The sequence below is a fragment of the Aptenodytes forsteri genome, unplaced genomic scaffold (genome assembly GCF_000699145.1).
Source record: "Aptenodytes forsteri isolate BGI_AS27 unplaced genomic scaffold, ASM69914v1 Scaffold640, whole genome shotgun sequence".
Taxonomy (NCBI): Eukaryota; Metazoa; Chordata; class Aves; order Sphenisciformes; family Spheniscidae; genus Aptenodytes; species Aptenodytes forsteri.
The window spans coordinates 358,157-377,591 of NW_008794887.1; the positions used below are offsets into that span (position 1 = coordinate 358,157).

The 19,435-nt window shown below is 48.9% G+C and overlaps 1 protein-coding gene across 1 annotated transcript in view; it reads right to left on the minus strand.

Annotated features, from left to right (window-relative positions):
• Positions 1-19,435, minus strand: part of MLLT6 (MLLT6, PHD finger domain containing) — a 67,293-nt gene that overhangs the window by 24,976 nt on the left and 22,882 nt on the right. Inside the window, exons 2-7 of the mRNA XM_009274871.2 lie at positions 16,372-16,451; positions 11,229-11,283; positions 9,534-9,643; positions 8,947-9,050; positions 8,140-8,233; positions 6,785-6,892 (exon numbers count right to left, since the gene is read on the minus strand). Coding sequence (XP_009273146.1) covers positions 6,785-6,892; positions 8,140-8,233; positions 8,947-9,050; positions 9,534-9,643; positions 11,229-11,283; positions 16,372-16,451 — 551 coding nt within the window. The remainder of the gene's footprint in view (positions 1-6,784; positions 6,893-8,139; positions 8,234-8,946; positions 9,051-9,533; positions 9,644-11,228; positions 11,284-16,371; positions 16,452-19,435) is intronic.

The window sequence follows — 19,435 nt, forward strand, 5'->3', positions numbered from 1 at the left end:
ATTACAATACATTTTGCCAACTAACTGCACAAGCCCTGGTCCTTAAACTTTCTGAATACCATAAAGCTTATTCTCTCATTTTCAGACCCCGAATCCCAAATGCATTTCAGTCGTGAAGTTGCAACAGGAGGGAATAAGATACAATGCTGCAAATGCCAGTGAGATAGCACTGTAATGATTTAAGTTCACGTATCGTGGTCAAGATGAGACAAGGCAGAGCCAAGCCATTTTGGCTAATGACAATGAACCTACACACCTACATACACACGAGCACACGCATGGGGAAAAGCAGAAATGCCCTGACTGTCACCACAGTGAACCATATACCTCCCACAGTTTCATTGTGATGGCAACCACCAAACTCACATCCTCCAGCTTCAAAATCCTGGCTGTCTCCTTTCTGAAAAATCTCCCTTCGCTGTCTGCAGCGCAGAGTCTACAACAGCTAATTGAGCAGTCCCCTGGTTATATGTAGGAGTGCGTACATATGTACATATTCAGCAAGAACCCAGCCTGCACAATAGGGACCAGATTTCTGGAATGCCTCAGCTCCCATTTAGATGCTTGAATAAATGGTCAGGTTTTCCAAAAAGCTAAACGCTGGGTGTTGAGCTCTTTTGAAGGTCTGGCCCCAACTACATGTGCTGAGCAACTGCACTCAAAACTATTTAGAAAATCTGTCCCACAGAGACCAGTCTTCGTGCTCTGCTCAAAGGACTGCATTGAAACCAGAACCACCGCAGCGGAGCTCAACGGCACTTCTGCTGGGTGTCCCTGCACGCAGCCCCAGGCCATGTCCACAGGCACACCTTGCTCCTCCATCACGCTTACCAAGCACTTCTCCCTCTCCCACACCCCCTCCTCTCCAGGCTCTCTGTGCCCCTCCTGCTCTGGCAGAGCAGAAACCCACAGGACCGGGTACCCAGGAGCTCTCCTGACTGCAGCCAGCAGCCCTAAAGCTTTGCAGAGCTGGGGTGCCCACTGCCTTTGCACACCCAGTAGCACCCATCTCCCACCCTCCAGCTACTCTCTAATACCTTTGGGTACTCAGAAGGGCAACACGATCTGACACCTTCTTCAATATTACTGGAGAAATGCAGTGCCCTGTGTTAAATGGGCAGGACAATTAACTCCGTTACCCCACAGACATTTTGCAGACGGGCCAGGCTGCCCCCAGACCAGGGCACTGGTAGGAAGGTTATTTCGGCTGCCTGCAGAGGCCACGGCACTGAGACAGTCAGGGTACTCAGTCACTCCTGGCTATCTTGCCTGCGTTGACAGGCCCTCAGACAACCCAGAGTGTTCCCCAGCTTGCACCAGAGGCTTTTAAACATGTGGGTTCTCTCCAGGAACCGGCAGGCTCCAAATGCTTCCTGCAAGAGCCGCAGGGCGCAAAGGGAGGGGAGGGCAAGGGGACAGGGGGGAAGCAGCACTCTCCCCTGCCTCGCAAGTGCCCTCTCCCCACCTGGCTCTTCTGTGTCCAGCACTTCATCTCCCTGGCACACAGGCACTCTCCTCGCCAAACCCTCCTTCCAGGAAACTTCGCAGACAACACAGGCACTGCCAACAGCCCAGCCTGCCCACAGAGACCTGCCTGGCTGTGCCATGAAGCAGAAGTCAGGAAAGGAGGAGGAGGAGGAGGGAGGGAGGATGCACTGCGAGAGCAGGAAACCTTTCAACACCCCCATCCCATCTTTCCAAGCAAAAGCCGAGCCCTACCTTGCAGCCACTCGGCGCTCCCTGCAGCAGACTGGCTGGCTGGGCAAGCTGTGGTCTGCAGGGAATGTGAACCTGCTCCCAGCAACAAACTTCATGGAAAACAAACTCTCCCCATGCAGGACTGAGCAGCTGGGGCTTGGCATGTGGGCATGGAGCAGGCCAGGCCTGCGGTGGGGGGAGCGCGGCTGCATCGGGGGCGTGCCGGCGACACAATCTCCCTTCGAGCTCCTCAGCACAGGAGGAACGAAACAGGATCTCTCGCTGCCAAAAAGGGTTGTACACAGCTCCTCTTGCTCCCCCCACTGCCGTCTCCCCTTCCCTGAGCCCCCTCTTCTAATCTGCTGGACACCAGCAACTGGATCATTAAAAGTAGATTGGGCAGGGGAAGGAGGGAGGGAAGAGCTGGGAAGAGCCAAGCGGGCTCTGCTGCTCCCTCCCTCTTTCCCAGGCTCTCTGAACTCCCTCACCCGGAGGAGGAGGCCTGGCTCTGGGCTGCAGCCATGGCAGCCGCAGCGAGGAGGAAGGCAGCACAGGGCAGAGGGACACTAAGCCCCTGCCTCCAACCTCGCTTGCACCGGGGCCGTGCTGGGGATTTCGAGGGTTTGCCTTGAGACATGCTCTGAGTGCATGAGAGTTTTTACAAAAGGCCGCACGGCCAGCCCTTGCTGGGCTTTGTGTGCTCTCAAATTATTGCTGCACCCCCTGCTAATGGAAGGATTTGCTGGGGGCAGTTAAACACCCACATAACAAGAGGTCACAGAAAGCCGGTCAAGGATGCTATAAAACAAGGCTTCTATAGCTAGATCAGAGTAGATTTAGATTCAGTACTCCTTCCCAAAAAACCTGTGCTGGTCTTGCAAGCAGCCACCTGCATCCCACTTGAAAAAAATGTCCACTTTGCCCTTTGGTGCCTGTGTGGACACAAAACTCCAAGAGGCCGATCTCCGTCACCAACTCAAATGCAAACACAAAACCCCTCACAGACCCACTGGGTTTAGATTTCAGCCCAGTACAACTTCTCCAGTGTGCTAAATCTGCCAGGCCAGATCCTTGGCTCGTTTCCTCCACTGGCATCAGGTCTAGACAGAGAGGCAATAGCAGCGGGGAGGCAGGCTCTGCCGTGCATCTGCTCAGACCCCGTGGGACCAGGGGCTCGTGCACCGCTCTGGCTGGTGCTAAAGGGATAAGGGGGTCAGGACAGAGACCTGTACCCCCATAAAGTCCCCCCCGCCGTGACTAGGGAAGCAGTTCAGGAGCTAAAGGTGGATTATGATTGTGGACAACTGGCTCCGTACCCAGACCTGAGGAACAACCGCAGGTGGGCTTATTTGCTCCAAGTGCCTGCCTCTCTTTCCTGTGTCACTGGGCAGGGACCGTTGCTCTCATAACAATGTCCCGTATCCAGATTAAAAGTCCCCTGACTTTGCTTATGGGTTCCAGGTGTTCACTAAGAATAACACTGGACAAGTGTCTCCCTCCATGGGGTATATGCCTAAAAATGTTGTAGCGCATGTCCTCCCGTCTGCTCCTGGTGTGACAAATTTCATTCCACGGAGCATGGTAATTTTTTTCTATGCGTTTCAAGCAGACAATATAGGTGACAGAACATCTGTACTTCATTCAATCCCTGTGCGTCATCCAGCATTTTCTTGGTATTTAGCTATTGTTTTCTTTCTTTCTTTCTTCTTTCTTTTTTTTAAACAACAAACCCTCCAAAGGCTCCCACAGGGCAGAGCACACACATTGCAATACCAACCCCAAAGAAATAAATGGGGCTGGTTTTGCTAAGGCCTGGTATGTTCTGAGGAAAACCCAAAGCCTGGAGCTTTCCCATTTTCAGGACAGCACAGAAGGAAATGCTTGGGCTGGTATCATTTGTGCCTGCAAGAGGCGGGGGATGCCAACACTGGCTTGCAGTCCCACATCACAATTGTCCCTTGTTCTGCAGAGAACAAGACTCTTCACAAATGCTTAACGGTTTTACAGCAGGGCTTAGGAGTCCAAATCCCAAGTCTTTGCTGTCTTACTGAAGCCACTGGGTTAAATCCTGTGCCCCTCACTTAGTCATTAACTCAGCCAGAGTTTTCCTCCGTAAAGCCTAAGTAAACAGCCACAGCCCTGCACTGGAAGGGAGCTGTCAGGCACTTGAGCTCCTTCTGGAGCGGAGAGCCATGAGCACCTGCAGCCCAGGGACTCAGACACACACTTTGGTCTGCCGCTGAGTGATCAGCTCCCCTGCAACGCCTCCAGCTCCGGGAGGACGGGACCAGCCGGCCGCACAGCTGGACAGGCTCAAGAAAAAGCTGTTCTACTTCAGGTCAGCACAGCAGCACGCCCAGTTCCCCTGAAACATGTGCAATTAGATCATGCACAGCTAGTCACGTACTCCAAAACCATGTGGGAACTAATGGTTCAACCCCCTCTTTGTGTACCCCTTCGAAAGGTCTCTGTTCCCACACCGCCTCGCACCCAGTCCTTCCTCCCTGCACTTCATAACCACTCCCAGACCTGTAAACTACCCAACACCCCTGGAAGCCGAGAGTGCCTTCCTTACCCTGTCCATCTCAGCTGCTTTGCACACCTCGTCCCCCTTTCCGTGCTGACTCCCCCTCTCTAAGTGGAAGGAGTTACGATTTTGCACTTGCGCTGCGGCCCTGCCAAGCGATCCTGGCCCTGGAAGGGGCCTCCATCGGATCTGCTGCTCGCAAACCCAATGAGCCATCAGGAGGGGAGAGTGGTGAGGCAGCAGCGAGACGGAGTCTCTGCACGTTTCTGAGGAACCCAGAGGCTAACAATAGTGGCAAGCGCCACTGAGAAGCCTATAAATAAATCCGTATTACTCCTGTTTTCGCTCTCCCCCTGGCGCTGACCTGCTTTCTAACCAAAGCTGGGAAGAAGCACCTCCCCTGCTCCTACCTGCCAGGCACGTGACTGTGCTCCCACCCCTGCCACCAGAAGCTGTGCAAATATAGAAACCCTCGTACAGTCCCCAGCCTTGGACTTGCACAGTCTGTCAGTTATAATTACAGCTGAGCTCTCCAAAGCTGCCGTCAATCACCCCGATCCTGCCCTCTCCCCCACCCCCTCTGCCTGCTTGTTGGCTAAAAATAGCACGTTCCAGTACAGCCGTTCACCTTGTGCCAAGCGCTCGCTCCCCGTCCATGGCACAGATGCTCTTTCTCCCTCCCGCCTCCTCCCCTCCTCGCAGCAGCTGAACACACAAGAGGAGTAAATACTCCCCATACGCTTTAGCCTCGTTGGCAGTAGGAAGTCTACTGACTTGGTGTCGGCGGCAGGGTAGGCACCACTTTGTAAGCGAGGTTTGCCTTGTTTGCTCATGTATCAGGTACGGTTTGGGCAAGCTTCCCAAACACGTAATGGACATGGTGGGCAGCGTTTCAAACTGGATATTGCGGGATAACCTCTGTAAATAAAGAAGGAGATGGCTTTCCTGCCCACAGAATTTATAGACTCTCAGCTGGGCGTGCCAGGAGGGTGTCAGTCAGTATTAACTGATGGCCGTACTGCTTTTGAAAGCCTGGATGCCCTTGTCCCCTGGAGACTGGGCTGAGATCCATCAGACTTAGGCCACATAACCCACTGGAGTGTCATCGGGCTGTTTCTGGATGTGGGTCACTATCATTACCATTCAAAATCATTTACGCATTGTGAGGGTGCCTACTGCAACAGACAAAAACAAACAAGAAGAGGTAAACAGCCAGACACCTATGGCAAGACTTAAAAGATTCGCACTGCGATTTGCAGGGGTATCACCAACTGTGTTTATACAACAAGGTAAATTTGGCTTTTGACTATAGCGGAGTATATCCAGAGGTTGCTTGGTAGAGTAATTCTGGATTTCTGCTAACAAAAACCAGGATATGGCCCATAAAGTATTAAAAACTATCTGACCATACTGACAGTATCCCTGTATAAGTTATTTCTGCTTCAGACCCTACTCCACTGCTGTGTATAGACAGGGTGCAAAGGAGGGTAGCAGTACTACGTTGCGGATTCTTGATATTGCAAAAGCTGCATCAAGAGGTAGGGAAGATTTCTTATTCTGCTGCCACCTGCCTTAGAACTTGAATCCTCAAAAAAATGCGCCTCCCACGTTTTAGGGCTATTTACTGTTATAAATAACAAATACCTCACAAGCCTCTGGCCTCCTCATTTCTCTTGGTACAGACCCTTCCACGCTGGAACCTGCACCCCTGTCAGAACCCAGGAGTCTGCTGGTATTCTGCCTTAGACGTTCACTGCTGCTTTTCCTTGAAATACGAGCATTTGTCACGTGAGTCAGTTGGTTAATTATGAACCTTGGTGTGCTGTTAACATGTCCTGTACCACTGCAGCAGTTTTGACAAGTACATCTTAACCAGCAGAGTTAAATAAATAACTATCGTACCAGTCAGATCTGGCATGCAACCGTCTTCTAAATAATTGTTTAACGAAGACAAACTATTTTCACAGGTAGACTTGAGGCAGGTGGAATCCCTGTGACTGCCTAATCTAACTAACAAAATACCACCTAGTTTATACTGATTATTGTTCTTGCCTACAATTAATCTGCTGGCCACAATGCAGATTACTAATCAGTATCTTTTTGTCCTTTAAAACCTGGACTCTGGGATCTGAGGACAACGACCTCCAATTTTCTGTTCTCGAGCTGCTGCATTTAAAACCACAGCTCAAACTACTTCCACACAGATCAACTCAGTAGCTGGAAATCATAGCACAACGTCATCCTCAAAGCAGACTTGCCACAAGACAGAAAGGGGAAAGTTGCACGTTTCATAGGCATGTTCTGCCAGGACCCCTCTGGCATAATCTGAACATGCAAACTTCGCCTCGCATTCCCCGTGGCTGCGCTGCTCTATTTGCATACACATTTCTAGAGGCTTGTTTAAAAACGCAGCCACTATTCAGATCTCTGACTGTGAAACTCTTTACAGTCAGGGCTCACCTGAGGAGCCATCGGTGCTCTTGGCACACTCTTCCCCTTCTCACCTCCACCCCACATGACTCTGCCTCTCTGGATTGAAAAACTCTGTGCAGTTCTTACCTTCTTTGGTCTTTCGTGGTGGGATACATGCTTCTCTTGAGCAGGGGATGTGGATCGACTCCTTCTTCCAGCAATGAAGGAGCTACCTCCAGAGTGACGTGAGGTCTTCTGAGGTAAGTGGGGAAGGGGAGAGGAGGTGGAGAACAGGAGCAAAAAGAGAGAGAGAGTAAACAGTGTTATAGAGTCCAGCTTTCACTGTTACAGTGAGCAATGTTACAGTAAATGGCTTGTCTACCACATGCAGGACCAAATCCTATTTGTACCAGATGCCCAGTCTGGTTCCTAACGCAAGGACCACAGTGGATACCCTATTAGTAGGCTTACAAACAGCATGTAGATCTAACTCCCCAGATCTTTGGTTCTTGGCGGCCCATGCACGCTGACACTTGTAAGAAGACAGGCACAGCTGCTAAGAGACCATTCCGTAAACAACAAGATAAATGGTAGCAGCAATGTTGCTTAGACAAGCCAGTCCTCCTGAACAGCAGTGTCCAGCTTTCAGTCTCGAGTGGGGCGTGGGGGGGTGTGTGGAAGGATGCCCTGTTCTCAGACTCCAGGCACTAGCAGAAGTCCTGCTATCTATCTCAGCGTCAGTAAACTTGATACAGAGCTACACTTGTGTCAGATACTGAGGGTACCTGAAGGGCAGGGAAGGTGTCCTCCAGTTTGACTTTGAGGGGAAGCTCAAGACATCAGTCACTGTATGTGACAGCACTGATAAGCAGGAAGGAAAGTGGGAAAGGCCAGCAACAAAGGAGCCACTGAGACATAAAGCTGTAGCGAGAGGATCAAGTTTCCTTTTTGCTGGAGGGGGGAGAGCAGGTGTCTGCTAATTATGCAGAACAGGAAAAGGGTTCCTCTCTTTCCTCTCGGTACTGTAATTAATAGGGGGAAGTCCTTTGCCCCAAATATCCCTCAAACAGTGAATGACTCCATGTCTCTTCTGGGCTGTCTCTGTCCTCAGGCAGAAGTTCTGGCTGTTCTGTGTTACACCCTTCTGCCCAGGGTGCCTGAGCTATACCCCTAACTCCCTGGAGCATCAAACGTCATGGCTGCTCTCCTTTCTTGGGACTTATCTTTCAGCCATACAAAGTGGGTCAGGGGAGCCAAAACAGATGGGAAGAATTCAACCCCTAGTTTTGAAAATGGGTTTTAAGATGCTATAGAAATGCAAAATATAAATTAATCTTTATTCCTAAGTGACTCTGACTGAATGGCTGAAAAGGGAAGCAGGCTGCAGACCTTGTTTATGTGTTCTTGGCATTTTTACTGCTCTGAGCAAAGACACAATCTAGGATGAAGACGATGCCTTATATGTGACAAAAAAACTCCATTGCAGGGATGAAGAAACTCACCATTTTATTGAAGTGGTACTTGCAGTAGCCACAATATTTGACGTTGTCGACTTCTAGGACTTCCTCTTCACATAAGAGACCAGCCATCTGGGCACTGAAATACATGCAAATAGGAGGAGGATAAAGCAAATTGTACAACCAGACCACATATCCCATCAAAGGGCAAAGAACAGTTCAGGATACTCAGGCACGGTCTTGGAGTTTCCTGTTCTGCTTGGCAAATGGTATGCAAGGAGGGGGAAAAATATGAATTAAAAATAGTCTGAACTTTAAGATCTTCAAAATTGTCAGTACTTTTCTACCAGATTGTCTTGCAATTTTTGTTTTTCTTAAGGGAGGCATGGGAGACCGGTAACAATCCCAACAAAATATGTATCATGAGCAAGGAATCCATGTAAAGCTGGGAATCTCCCTGTTCTGCTGATAGACAATGTTGTTTTCAGGCTGCGAGGGTACATGAGGATATCAGCCCTTGAAATCACATCATCTAGATGATACTCCTGCATGTGCTCTGCTGGAGAAGGAACATTCCTGGGTTGTGACTCATCTCTTCTCTTCTTGGATTCCACACAGTCTTAGGGAAATCCCCAGCCCTCATTCTCAGCAGGGAAGGCTCACTGGTGAAACCTCAGCCTTCCTGGGGAAGTTCCCCTCACAAACTGAGCAAGGACGAGATACCCCTCGCACAAAATAAACCCAGGCTGATCAGCCCAACTCCCCACACCACCCATTTGGTGTGGCCTCAAAGCCATAGCAGCAAAACCAATAGCTGGGGCTATTTTTGGGGTGATGCTGTGGGGAACTCACCAGGTGACATGGAAAGCTTGCCGGCAGCCGTGTCGGTTACAGGCCATGCATGCTCCAGAGGCTGCTTTGCTCTCCCTGCCCTGCTCTTCACAAATGTAGCAGGTCTGCAAAAAAAAAAAAGGAAAAGTGCTCAACTCAAAGAGGCAGACAGTGCTTTCACTCTCACTGTTCACCAGGAGAACACAAGAGTGAACACCAGGAGTTCACTTCAAGAACTCACAACTCTGTGTCCAGTCATCTCCCTCCTATGACAACAGCTCTGGGTTATTTCTCAGTGGCATGCACAAAACTCACGCATCTTCTTTTTCTCCCCAAGTAACAACTGTGTCAGATCAAAATGTGGAGTAACCAACATGCAACTCCAAGGCGGAGATTGTTCAAGATGCAGGGAGTAGGGGAAGAGAGAAATGGAAGACCAAAAAGTTATTTGCAGGAATGGGGATTTACTTTGTTAGTTATTTTTAAAGGAATCCGAGTACCTGGAATTTAAAATAAATTGGACAGGAGATGTGGCAGAATAAGACGACCCCAAAAAGCCAAGGCGGGGCAAGTACACTTGGGGCAGCAGGAGAAAGAGATGGCCTTACCTTGTTGAAGCGGTCGTGGGGTACATACTGCAGGACAATTGGCTCCATGGTGAGCACGTTGGCAAACTGCACCTCTGGGATGTACAGAGCACAGACGACATGGGCCCACCCTGGGGAAGCAAACAAGACAGAGAGCAGAGATTCACATGGGGCAACCCAGAAGAGTCTTAAACTCAGACAGGGCTGCAGACAAGCATGGGAGGGAGAGAAGGAAGAGAGCCAACTTAAGTTAGATGTTAGATTTGAAATTCTGCTTGTTGTAACTTGGTTAGGAATCAAATCCCTTGTGGGTGAAAGACAGACGGATACCACCTCCAGATTAAATAAGAAAGCAGAGATTTCTTTGGGAAAAGAAATGTACAACGCTCATCGTTCTTAAAAGCACCCCCTTAGGACTTGAGACCTGGAGTTGAAGACCTAACCAAACCCAGGAAAAGCATCCAAGCAGTAAATGATGCTGATGGGACAGGTTTGACGTGCAGTCCCATGCCACTGGAAACAAAGCTCCCTTTATTGGCTGTTATCAATGGCTAAAGAAGGCTCTTTTTCAGCAAGCCAAGTTAGATTAAAATCTAAATCCACCAAGACACTTCCCAAATCAGATGTGTAAGTTGAAATGCCATCTGGTCAGGACAGAACTGAGAAAGTTTGAAAGTCAGGAGCCTTTGGGGGCTGATCGATACCGGTATGGCTACTGCACTGGGAGGATTTAGCTAGAATTAGGATGGATTCACCCGGGCAGGCAGAACCAAACTCCATGACTGCAGAATCATACAGCACTGTAAGTACTTGGGCTACATAATTCTGTACAGTGCCATGGCTGTAATACTTCTTGTGCCTGTCTACACAGACCTGACCAAACCATGTAATAACATGTTTGGAAGAAGATGCTATGTTATTATAAAGCAATCCCCCAACACGATACTTGTGCTATTGCACTAAGGCTCTTGGCACTTATGACCAGCTCTAGCAGATGCTTCTACAAAATATCCCGGACTTAGCGCTTCTTCTCTAAATATGGGATCTATCAGAATAAAGACCTCCTTGCCTAATTTAACTCTTTGTGTAATTAAGGTAAGTGGCAGGCAGGTACAGAAGCCTTTCTGAAAAATAAGATTTTGAGAAAAATTAAGTTTGATCTATACAGCCAGTAGCATCAATAGCTGCAAGCTCTGACAACTGAAATCAGACTCGGCAGTACTTCACAGCACCAGAGGCTGAGAAGCATCAACGATGAGCAGATAAGTCCTGCAGAAAAAAACATCTTTACTGCATCCTGGTCCCTGCTCTCAGATGGGGACTCAAGGCTGAGGCTCTGTTAACCTGAGGATCACACTGCTGCTGTGCAAGCGTGCAGCAAATAACTCTGCAACTTCCACTTTTCTGTAAACAATGCCAGATCGTGCACCGATTCCTGCGAGGTTAAACTCAAGAAACTGCACATTTCAGGGGCTGTGCTTCGATGCCAGACAGAGGTCAGGCAGGTTCCCCCCCAGGGAAAGGTCTTCTCGCCGTGGAGGCTTCAGAAAGCGAAGTTTTGTAAGAAAAAAGGCAAAGTGTTTTCATTCCTCCGGAGCCTCCAGCCTTCCCTTTCTGGTGACGTAGGCTCAGAAATGAATTATTTTGTGCCTGGGACAGCTGCTGAGTCCCCGGAGGCTCCGCACGACATACCCGGCTCTGCGCAGAGGTACTCACCTCCATTGTCGGTCCGTTTCAGGGCTCCATCTTTGTGGGGACACAGTTCACATCTCTTGAAATTAAGCAGAAACAACAAGTTTAATCTAACTCCCAGGAGCGCGGGGCCAGAAAAGAGATGATTCATTTACAACATGGTTATGAAAGATGGGGCTGCTTTCAAAGAGAGGAAGTGGAAGAAGGGCTGAGAGTGGTTTGGGTGCAAAAAGATACTCTGACACAGCTCGATATCATCCTGTCTGATGGGGACGTATTTAAAGCCTCAGCCCAAGAGCCACAGGGCTACAAGCGAACCTTGACTTTCACGGGGCTTTTTAAAAAAAAAGTTTTAGTCTTTGCGGTTGGGGAGCAAAACTGAAAACCATGACTCAGAGAGCAGAAGGCAAATAAAAAGAAGTTATTATCTATCTTTACCTCTTTCCTTCCTTCCTTCTCTCTTTCTCTTGTGATATTTTTTCCAGTCTCATGAGAGGTGGGCGAGGCTGTCGTGACATTTTTGCTGGCGGGATGTGGGGGGCCACGGCAAGCCCGGCCCCAATGGCTGGGACTGGCGGGTGGGCAGCCTGCTTCCCCCCAAACCAAGCCCTGGGGAGGGCTGAGGTGGGACAGGGAGGGTGTGAGGGGAGCGTCGGCACCGGAGAGTCCTTGCCACCCGCGAGGGTGGAGGAAGCTCCCTCAGCGCTGCCATGCTGGGTGGGAGGCTGCAGGCCCGGCGCCATGACAGGCTGTGAGAGACGGGAGCAACTCTGCGCCCCTCTCCATGCCCAGTCACTAATGGTTGCTTTTGGGGAAAACCGTGAGGGGCAGACATGCCGTCTCCTCCACCGGCGGCCAGCAGCCACGGCGCGGCTGGAGATGAGCCCCCTCCACTCGGGAGACGGCCCCTCACGCCAGGCCCCCGGGGCAGGGAGGCCTCCAAGGCCAGCAGCGGTCCCAAACCCACCGAAGGGTCTCCCTCATGGCCAGGGTGGGGACAGGCCACGCACACCCGGCGAGGGGACGGGGAGGGTTCAGCTAGGCGGGATGGCGAGAGCCGGGGAAACTCAGCACCACGGCCCTTGGGGCCATTCCTCACCTCACAGCGGACGGCCAGGCCCTGCACTCGTTTTTCCTCCCTCACTAATTTCAGCCTTGCCTGGCCGACATTGGCCTCCACGTCGGCTGATCACTACATGAGGGCTCTCCCCCGGCCATAATGCCCTTTTGAAGCATTGGGGGGAGGTGGGGCGGTTTCGGGGCACGTTGCCACGCATGGGGGAACACGCTCCCGGCCCTGAGGGCTCCTCCCAGGCTGAGCCACCCGAAAACGGTTGCTGTCTTCTCATGGCATCACTCAGGGAAAATTCCTAAGTGCTTTTTGCTTTGTTTGACTTTAAAAAAAGGCCTGAAAACCTGCAAGGTGCAACCCTTTTCCTTCCCTAGTGGAAACGTCCGATTTGTTAAAAAAACAAAACAAAACAAAAAAACCCCAAAAAACGTTTTTCTGTGAAAAAATGTGCTTCATCAGAAATTTTTGAAATGAGGTGCCTGGTGTCAAAGCGAGATGGCGGGCTGTGCCGCTATGAGTGTGCGGGACCTGGCGCTCTCGCCTGCCTGCGCCTCGCTGTGATTGCTCGGCTCTGGCGAACGTAACGGGGCAGGTGCTCCACGCCCCAAAAAAAACCCCATGTATTGAGCAGTAACTGGCCGCGAGCAAAAGCCTCTGCCACCGAGTAGTCCCCGAGGACCTTCCACAAAGGCGGTTTTCCTCAAGCAAGTTCAAGATTTCCTCTGCTGAAGTTTTACCTCCCGGACAGATGGGCACAATAAATAGGACTGCAATGCTATGGGCAGCAGGGAGGCTCAGCCTGATCCTCCAGTGCTTTCGTGGGAGTCAAGCGTGCGGGGCTGTCAAACAGGCTACCTTCGGCAAGCACAAAATCCCTGTGATAATGTATAAATAAGAGATGAGGGGACAAAGACCAGTGCCGTCGTCGGCAGCCCGTCTCCAGCAACTTAGTTTGAAATACGGATGGATGACCACAGGAGGTGTTTCTCACTGCTCCTGGTTAGGTCCGGGCTGCCAGAGGGCTGGAGAGCTGCTCTCACAATTACTATGGAAAGCCTGGCAGAGCCAAGACAGAAAAAGAAGTGGGTTAACTGAGACACTGTAATAAGAAATTTGCAATTGAAAAGGCCCCTCCGCTCTTCCCTCCACCCCTCAGATCAAAGCGGCTCTCCCACCATGCGATTAGCAAAGCTCTGATTGTAACAAGAGGGGTTAACAGCTCCATCGGCCCCACACAAGACTTTTAATAGCCCTGCCTCGAAATGACAGCTAAAGCCTTCACATGATCCCTCACATGAGTGCCCTCTGGCCATTGCAGCTCACCGGGCTTCCTAGACAATTTGATTACAAAGTGGATGGGCTTTCACTTGCTTACTGTAAGCACAATAGCATCCACAGCATCCTTTAGGGACCTGAGCATCTGAGGAGGGGTTATGAGCAGGGATTAGCGGTACCTCTTCCTTTTATTCAACCTGCATAGGCCAAGGCAGTCTCTGGGGTTTTTATTTCAACTCTGGGAAAAGAGCAGAGCTTGGTTGATTTAAACCAGGTTGTGATGGATAAGGTTAGAGCTCCTGACCCCCTGGGGCTTCTAACTCCGGGATCTACCACCAAGCGACTACACCTGCTGACTGAAGTTAGGGCTCCTGAGCTCTCTTTCCAAAGCTGAAGAGGGGATGGAGTCCATCTCTCCAAAGGAGCGATACAGAAATCAGGAGACCTGTGTTTTAAAAATCTCACTAAGGAGTGCAATATTCTCCATGCCTCCGTATCTCATTTTCAAAGCAAAAGTATCAATATTTAGCCAATAAACATGTTTGTTATGGACAAAGCTTGTAAACTGCTTTAAGATTCTTCTGTGAAGGCAGATGTGGGAAGAAAAACATTGTTGTTTTTCAAAGGAGTTTGCCACACAGTCATTATGAAAGAAATACGAATATCAATTCACCCTGCTGCTGTTGTCAGTGTATTTAGCGCTCAAATAGCAACATCTCTCGTTCAAGATCCTCAAGGCAGCGTCTGCAGGCTGATAACGCCCCTACGACAGCTGGAGAAGGCCAGGCACGGAGAGGCGCAGTGCAACCCCGGGGCAGTGGAAGAGCCACACCCTCCAGCCGCGCTGGACCACGCAGCACAAATTCAAAGTGTTTTAGTAACAGAGCCACGCACAGATCTTGTAAGACCTGACTCACTTCCCTTACTCCGATCACGCTGTTCTCTACATCAAAGAACTAGATTCTTTTTAAGTATTTACTCATCTGCGTGTCTGTTGCTATGACTGCTGGTGTTTAACTGAAAAGGTGAGGGATTTAGATAGGAAGTCATCCCCAGCTCTGCTTAAGAAGGAAGATTATCACTGTTCAGTTATTATAGTAGCAGGGCTGAATGCCGGAAGGAAGATTATCAGTTATTATAGTAGCAGGGCTGAATGCCACAGGACTGAATGGCATGACTGAAGCCCACCACGCATTGTCTAACAGATTTCACCGCGGACGAGTTAAATAAGGAGCCACCTGCGGGGGTATTGTTTTCTTGATACCTTGGAGGCAGTTTGAAGTGTATAATGTGCAAGTGAAGAGTTACAGTCCTTGCAATGAGCACAGGTGAGGAGGACTTGTGTGTACATGTGTTACTACAGCTTACATCGAATCGTAGCTAACGCCGAAGAGCTTCTCTCTGCCTGCACGGTTGGGAGAGCGGGGGGAAGGAGGCCCATGAAATCCAAATTCCTTTCTTTGCTATGAAACTATCTGCAGGATGTAAAACCATTCAGAGACACATTTGATCTTCTTTACTGCAGCGCACATAAAAGCAGCATCTTACAATGGGAAAAGAGCTCAGGTCTGAAAGTCTGGTCTTGTTTACACTCCCACTTCCAATGAGGAATGAGTTAATGCAATGTAGAAAGCATGGTACAGATACCTAATTCCCTCATTCGCTCATCTCTGCCAAGTTCTTCGCCCATCTGTGAAACAGATTAAACTTTTGTACTGCACCAAGCAGAGAGCCCAGCTGAGATGGAGCATGCTATTTGCTCAGGCCTAAACAGATCCGCAGATTCAGAGGTCACCTACATCAGCTTCGCTAGGTGCGCACTTTAGAAAGATTTAGCTAAACCGGTTCAGAAGGCAGCGCAGGCATTAAAAAATGTTGTTTGTGCTGAGTGAGGCCTTCTGTATTTAAGGAAAGCCAAAGTTTAATTTAAATCCACCCTTAAGAGAGCGAAGCGGGGAAGCTATCTTGGATTTACTGTATGGCAAAAGCAGCATCCATGGCATAACTAACATGTTAATAAAGATCTACACCCCGGCGCCTCAGCAGTTGGTTGGTGGAGCCGTATCTGATAAGGGCTCGCATGGGAAGTTGCTGCAGAGTAGCTGGTGTGCTATAAACTCACAGCCTAGTTTACTGAACAAGTAGCTTTGCCACGCAGACAGACCTAAGAGGCAGCCCTGGCCTGATTGTTTCCACCTTCCTGCCTCACCGGGAAATGCCAGAATTAGTTAAGAACATTTGTAAAGTGTTCTGTACTGCTCAGTTGCTACTTAGACAGAAACTGAACCCTGATCCAGCTTCCTGTCATTTCCTCTGCTGTTTTACAAACTCGGAAGACTTTATGCAGGAGGCTGTTGCCGCAAGATATGAATGACAATCCATCCTGTCAGTCAGTATGATAACTCTGACAGTATAGCAGCATCTCAGGTGATGCCAACTTCCCCCCACTCCAAAACCTCCCGAGGAGTTGAATAGAAAAAACAGCAGGGAAACCACTTTTTAGAAGAATGCCGTTATTTTTTTTAGAAGATTGAGGTCCCTAGACTCAAAAATCCTGTCATTGATAACTTGCTTAAAAGCACCTCTGGCAGCATCTTCATCAAAATGGCTAATAGCATTGTATAAAATTCTTTGATACAATTATTTCTATTGTATAAGCAAGATATAGCCGGTTACAGGCAGAGCTGGGACTGCAATCACAGTAGTGCTGAAATGCCAGGCTCTACCGCTTTTGCCAGGGGACCACACTGCTTCCAGCAGAGACACGAAGGGCATCGAACGAACCTATTTAGTGTAAGTACAAGTGTGCTTCGTACTCACCACCCTGGCGGCTCTCTCTTGAGATTCACATTTCCGACAGAACCAGGGTCCGGTAGGAACCTGGACAATTCCATAGCAAGCTGGAAAAAAAGCAAAGAGAGTTCATTAGACCATCTTTAAATCGACTGTTTAATTTCTCAGGTGTATATAAAAGTTTGCCAGAGCTGTTATCGGTCAGAGATGGGTGACAAAACCAAAAGCTACATCTCCAGAGCATTTTATTCCCTTTCTAGTTTCAATATCCAGCAGCAGCAGACAGCCTTTTGCAAGAGGTCCAGTGTTACACATTTATTCAAGTTTTCAAATAAGCTCATGCCCAGTATAAAAAATTCCTATGAAAATCTGGCCTAAGTGGGAATGGAGTGCTTCATAAACTGTGTCTAATTCTGGTCTAGCAAACACAACTGGAGTGGTTTCTTACCCCTTAACTTTTCAAGTGATCTAAATATAAAATTATGAAATGGATGGCTGTGAGGCACCTTAACCATAATTAGGACTAAGATAAAAATCTCAGCATCGTGAAGGAAATAATCTCAGTGAGACTTCAGACAGACACCAAGCGAAACTCCCATTTACCCTGCACGCCCTCAAGTCTGTAAGTCACATCCAGCGGCAGCCTTTCGCAGCACGCTTCCAAGATCACTGAATTCAGGCTTTTTATGACTACTCCTGGGAACAGGTTCCGTGTTAATACAAGTCTCCAGCTGACAACCCAACAAAACTGCTGTTTTCATCCAGCTACGCCATGCGTCCCTGTTGCCTTCCGCATCACTACTGATGCTCTCAGGGTCTCCCTCTGCAAGCTGCAGCTCCCGCTTCCTTAAAATTAGCTCCCTTCTCTGATGGGGCAATGCTGCTTGAAGACTGTTCACCTTCTTTGGCGATCTTCTCCCTCTAACCGCCCAAGGATGGTCTTTCTGAGTCCCAAAGGGAGCGTTTCTGACCCTGAAAGGGCTCTTAGCCACCACACAGGTGGGTTTAAAGCAACAGAGGCTGGTAAAGACAGTGGTAAGAAGTAAGGCTATGCATCTCAGACAAGGGTATAGGAGTCTCCTAGGAAAGAACAAATTATATCTTCCTTATTCCACCTTCAAATGCGAGCTGGTGGTTGGAATGGAATCCCAGTCACTTGAGACATTTGAAACTAGGTTGGACAAAGCATCTGAAAATATCCTGCTGGAAGCAATCCTGTGACGTTCCCTGGGGGATGGACCAGGCACGACCCGCAATAGGTTCTCTCCATCTCTCTAATGCCTATTATTCCACATCAGCCAGAAAAACGAATGCAATTGTAGAGTTAAACCGAAAGAGCTGAGTGCAAGATGAGCCAAGGCATACACATAAGAAAATAGAAACTACATGAAAGCAATGACAGAGGAGCCTGCCTTGGGTCCATCTTTAGCAGTGGGCTTAGGGCCAAAAGCAAGCACTCAGCTGCAGCCAGTGCGAGCTTCTGTGCCCACTGCTTCAAAAAGGAAGAAAACAAGGAAGAAAACAAGGAACAACGCAGAACATAAGTAAGGCAGAGTTGAAAATATGATTCGTAAATGTTCTTAACTATCTTATTAGAGTCTTCATTTCCAGTCAGATGTTTTTGTTAACATTTTTGATTTTTTACTGGAAAGATAAGATTTCTAACCATTGTCACAGAAACGGAACTGGTATTTTTAAGAATCAGCCCTAATGTGTAGCTATAATACAAGCTTAAAAAAAAATACAGGGTTCTTTATTTAACTGTACAATCATTTCAGAAGGTAACTTTGGTTTTGCAGACATTCAAGCAGTACAAAGAGATACCAAACCCAGTGTGTGATTGCACGGAATGAGACTAGATGACCCAGATGATCCCCTACAGTGGTTTGTTTCTATTTAAGAAATAAAAGCCTACCAAAACACCACACTACTACTAGGTTTATGAGCAGGCTTTAAAAAGAGGGTTGAAGAACATCCGCTACACACTGCTACACTCCTTATGAATTATTATATCCTGAAGGACTCTTACAAGACCTAAACAGACAGTTGTGTTTCCCAGACGCACAAGCGGTGCCCTCTCTGAGACTTTTCTAACATGTTCCAACTCTACCAAAACAACGCTACGTGCCCGCTTCCCCCGCTGCCGCAGCAAACACATCCCGTCTCCGTACCTGTGCAGGGCTAGAAACAGGCACCCTAAAAGAATAAAAGCATTGCACATTTGCAGCTGTTCTTGCCAGCAAACAAAAGTGTTTATACTAATCTTGGGAGTGGGCATAAGGATGCCAGTGCCCTTTATCTCCCTCCAAAAAAGAGAGCGATGAAGAAACCTATTCTCTAGCATGTGGTTTGATAAATAACGGGAAGAATGGAGGACTTACATCAGCAAAATTAAAACAGAAAGAAGTGCCCTTCCAGAGAGACCCTCGTCCTGCCGGGTCACTCGGAGGCACCCTGGAGAGGCTGCCTGCTGACAGGAGACACCCAAGCATCGCCTCTGAATGAAGATAAATCCCCGGCGAGCTTCACTTCCTCATTTTAACTCCCCTTTAGTTACCTGGTTGTAAGCGACTTCTTACTAAAGCCGTGAGCATGGATACACCAAACGTACGAAAAGCAAAAGAAAGCCCAACCTACAGACCCAGAGACCTGCGCCTGACAGGCGGGCAGAGGCAGAGCAGGACACATTCGCAGCTGGAGACAGGAGCGTGCATCAAGACACCGAGGGAGAGATTATACAGGAAGAGGCTGGAGATGTGCTGGTAGATGGATAGGATAATAATAGATGGAAAAACAGACATGCCAGATGAGACCAGAAACCTTCGTGTTATTCAAAACAAACCAACCAGGATAATCACCGTGCCTTTCTGCTGGATCTGAACGAAAGCAAATACATTTTTTTTTTTTAATTTTTTTTTTTTTTTTTTTTGGGGACCTGGGGAAAAACTTTCCAGTCCGATACCGTGCGTTAGGGGCGTGCTCCAAGTCATTTAAAATGCAAATAGTCCATATCTCTGGGAGGAGAAGGGCTGCCTTCCTCCCTGCCCTTGGAGGAGGCAGCTCCGGGCCCCGCGGCCGCCCCCGGGGGGTA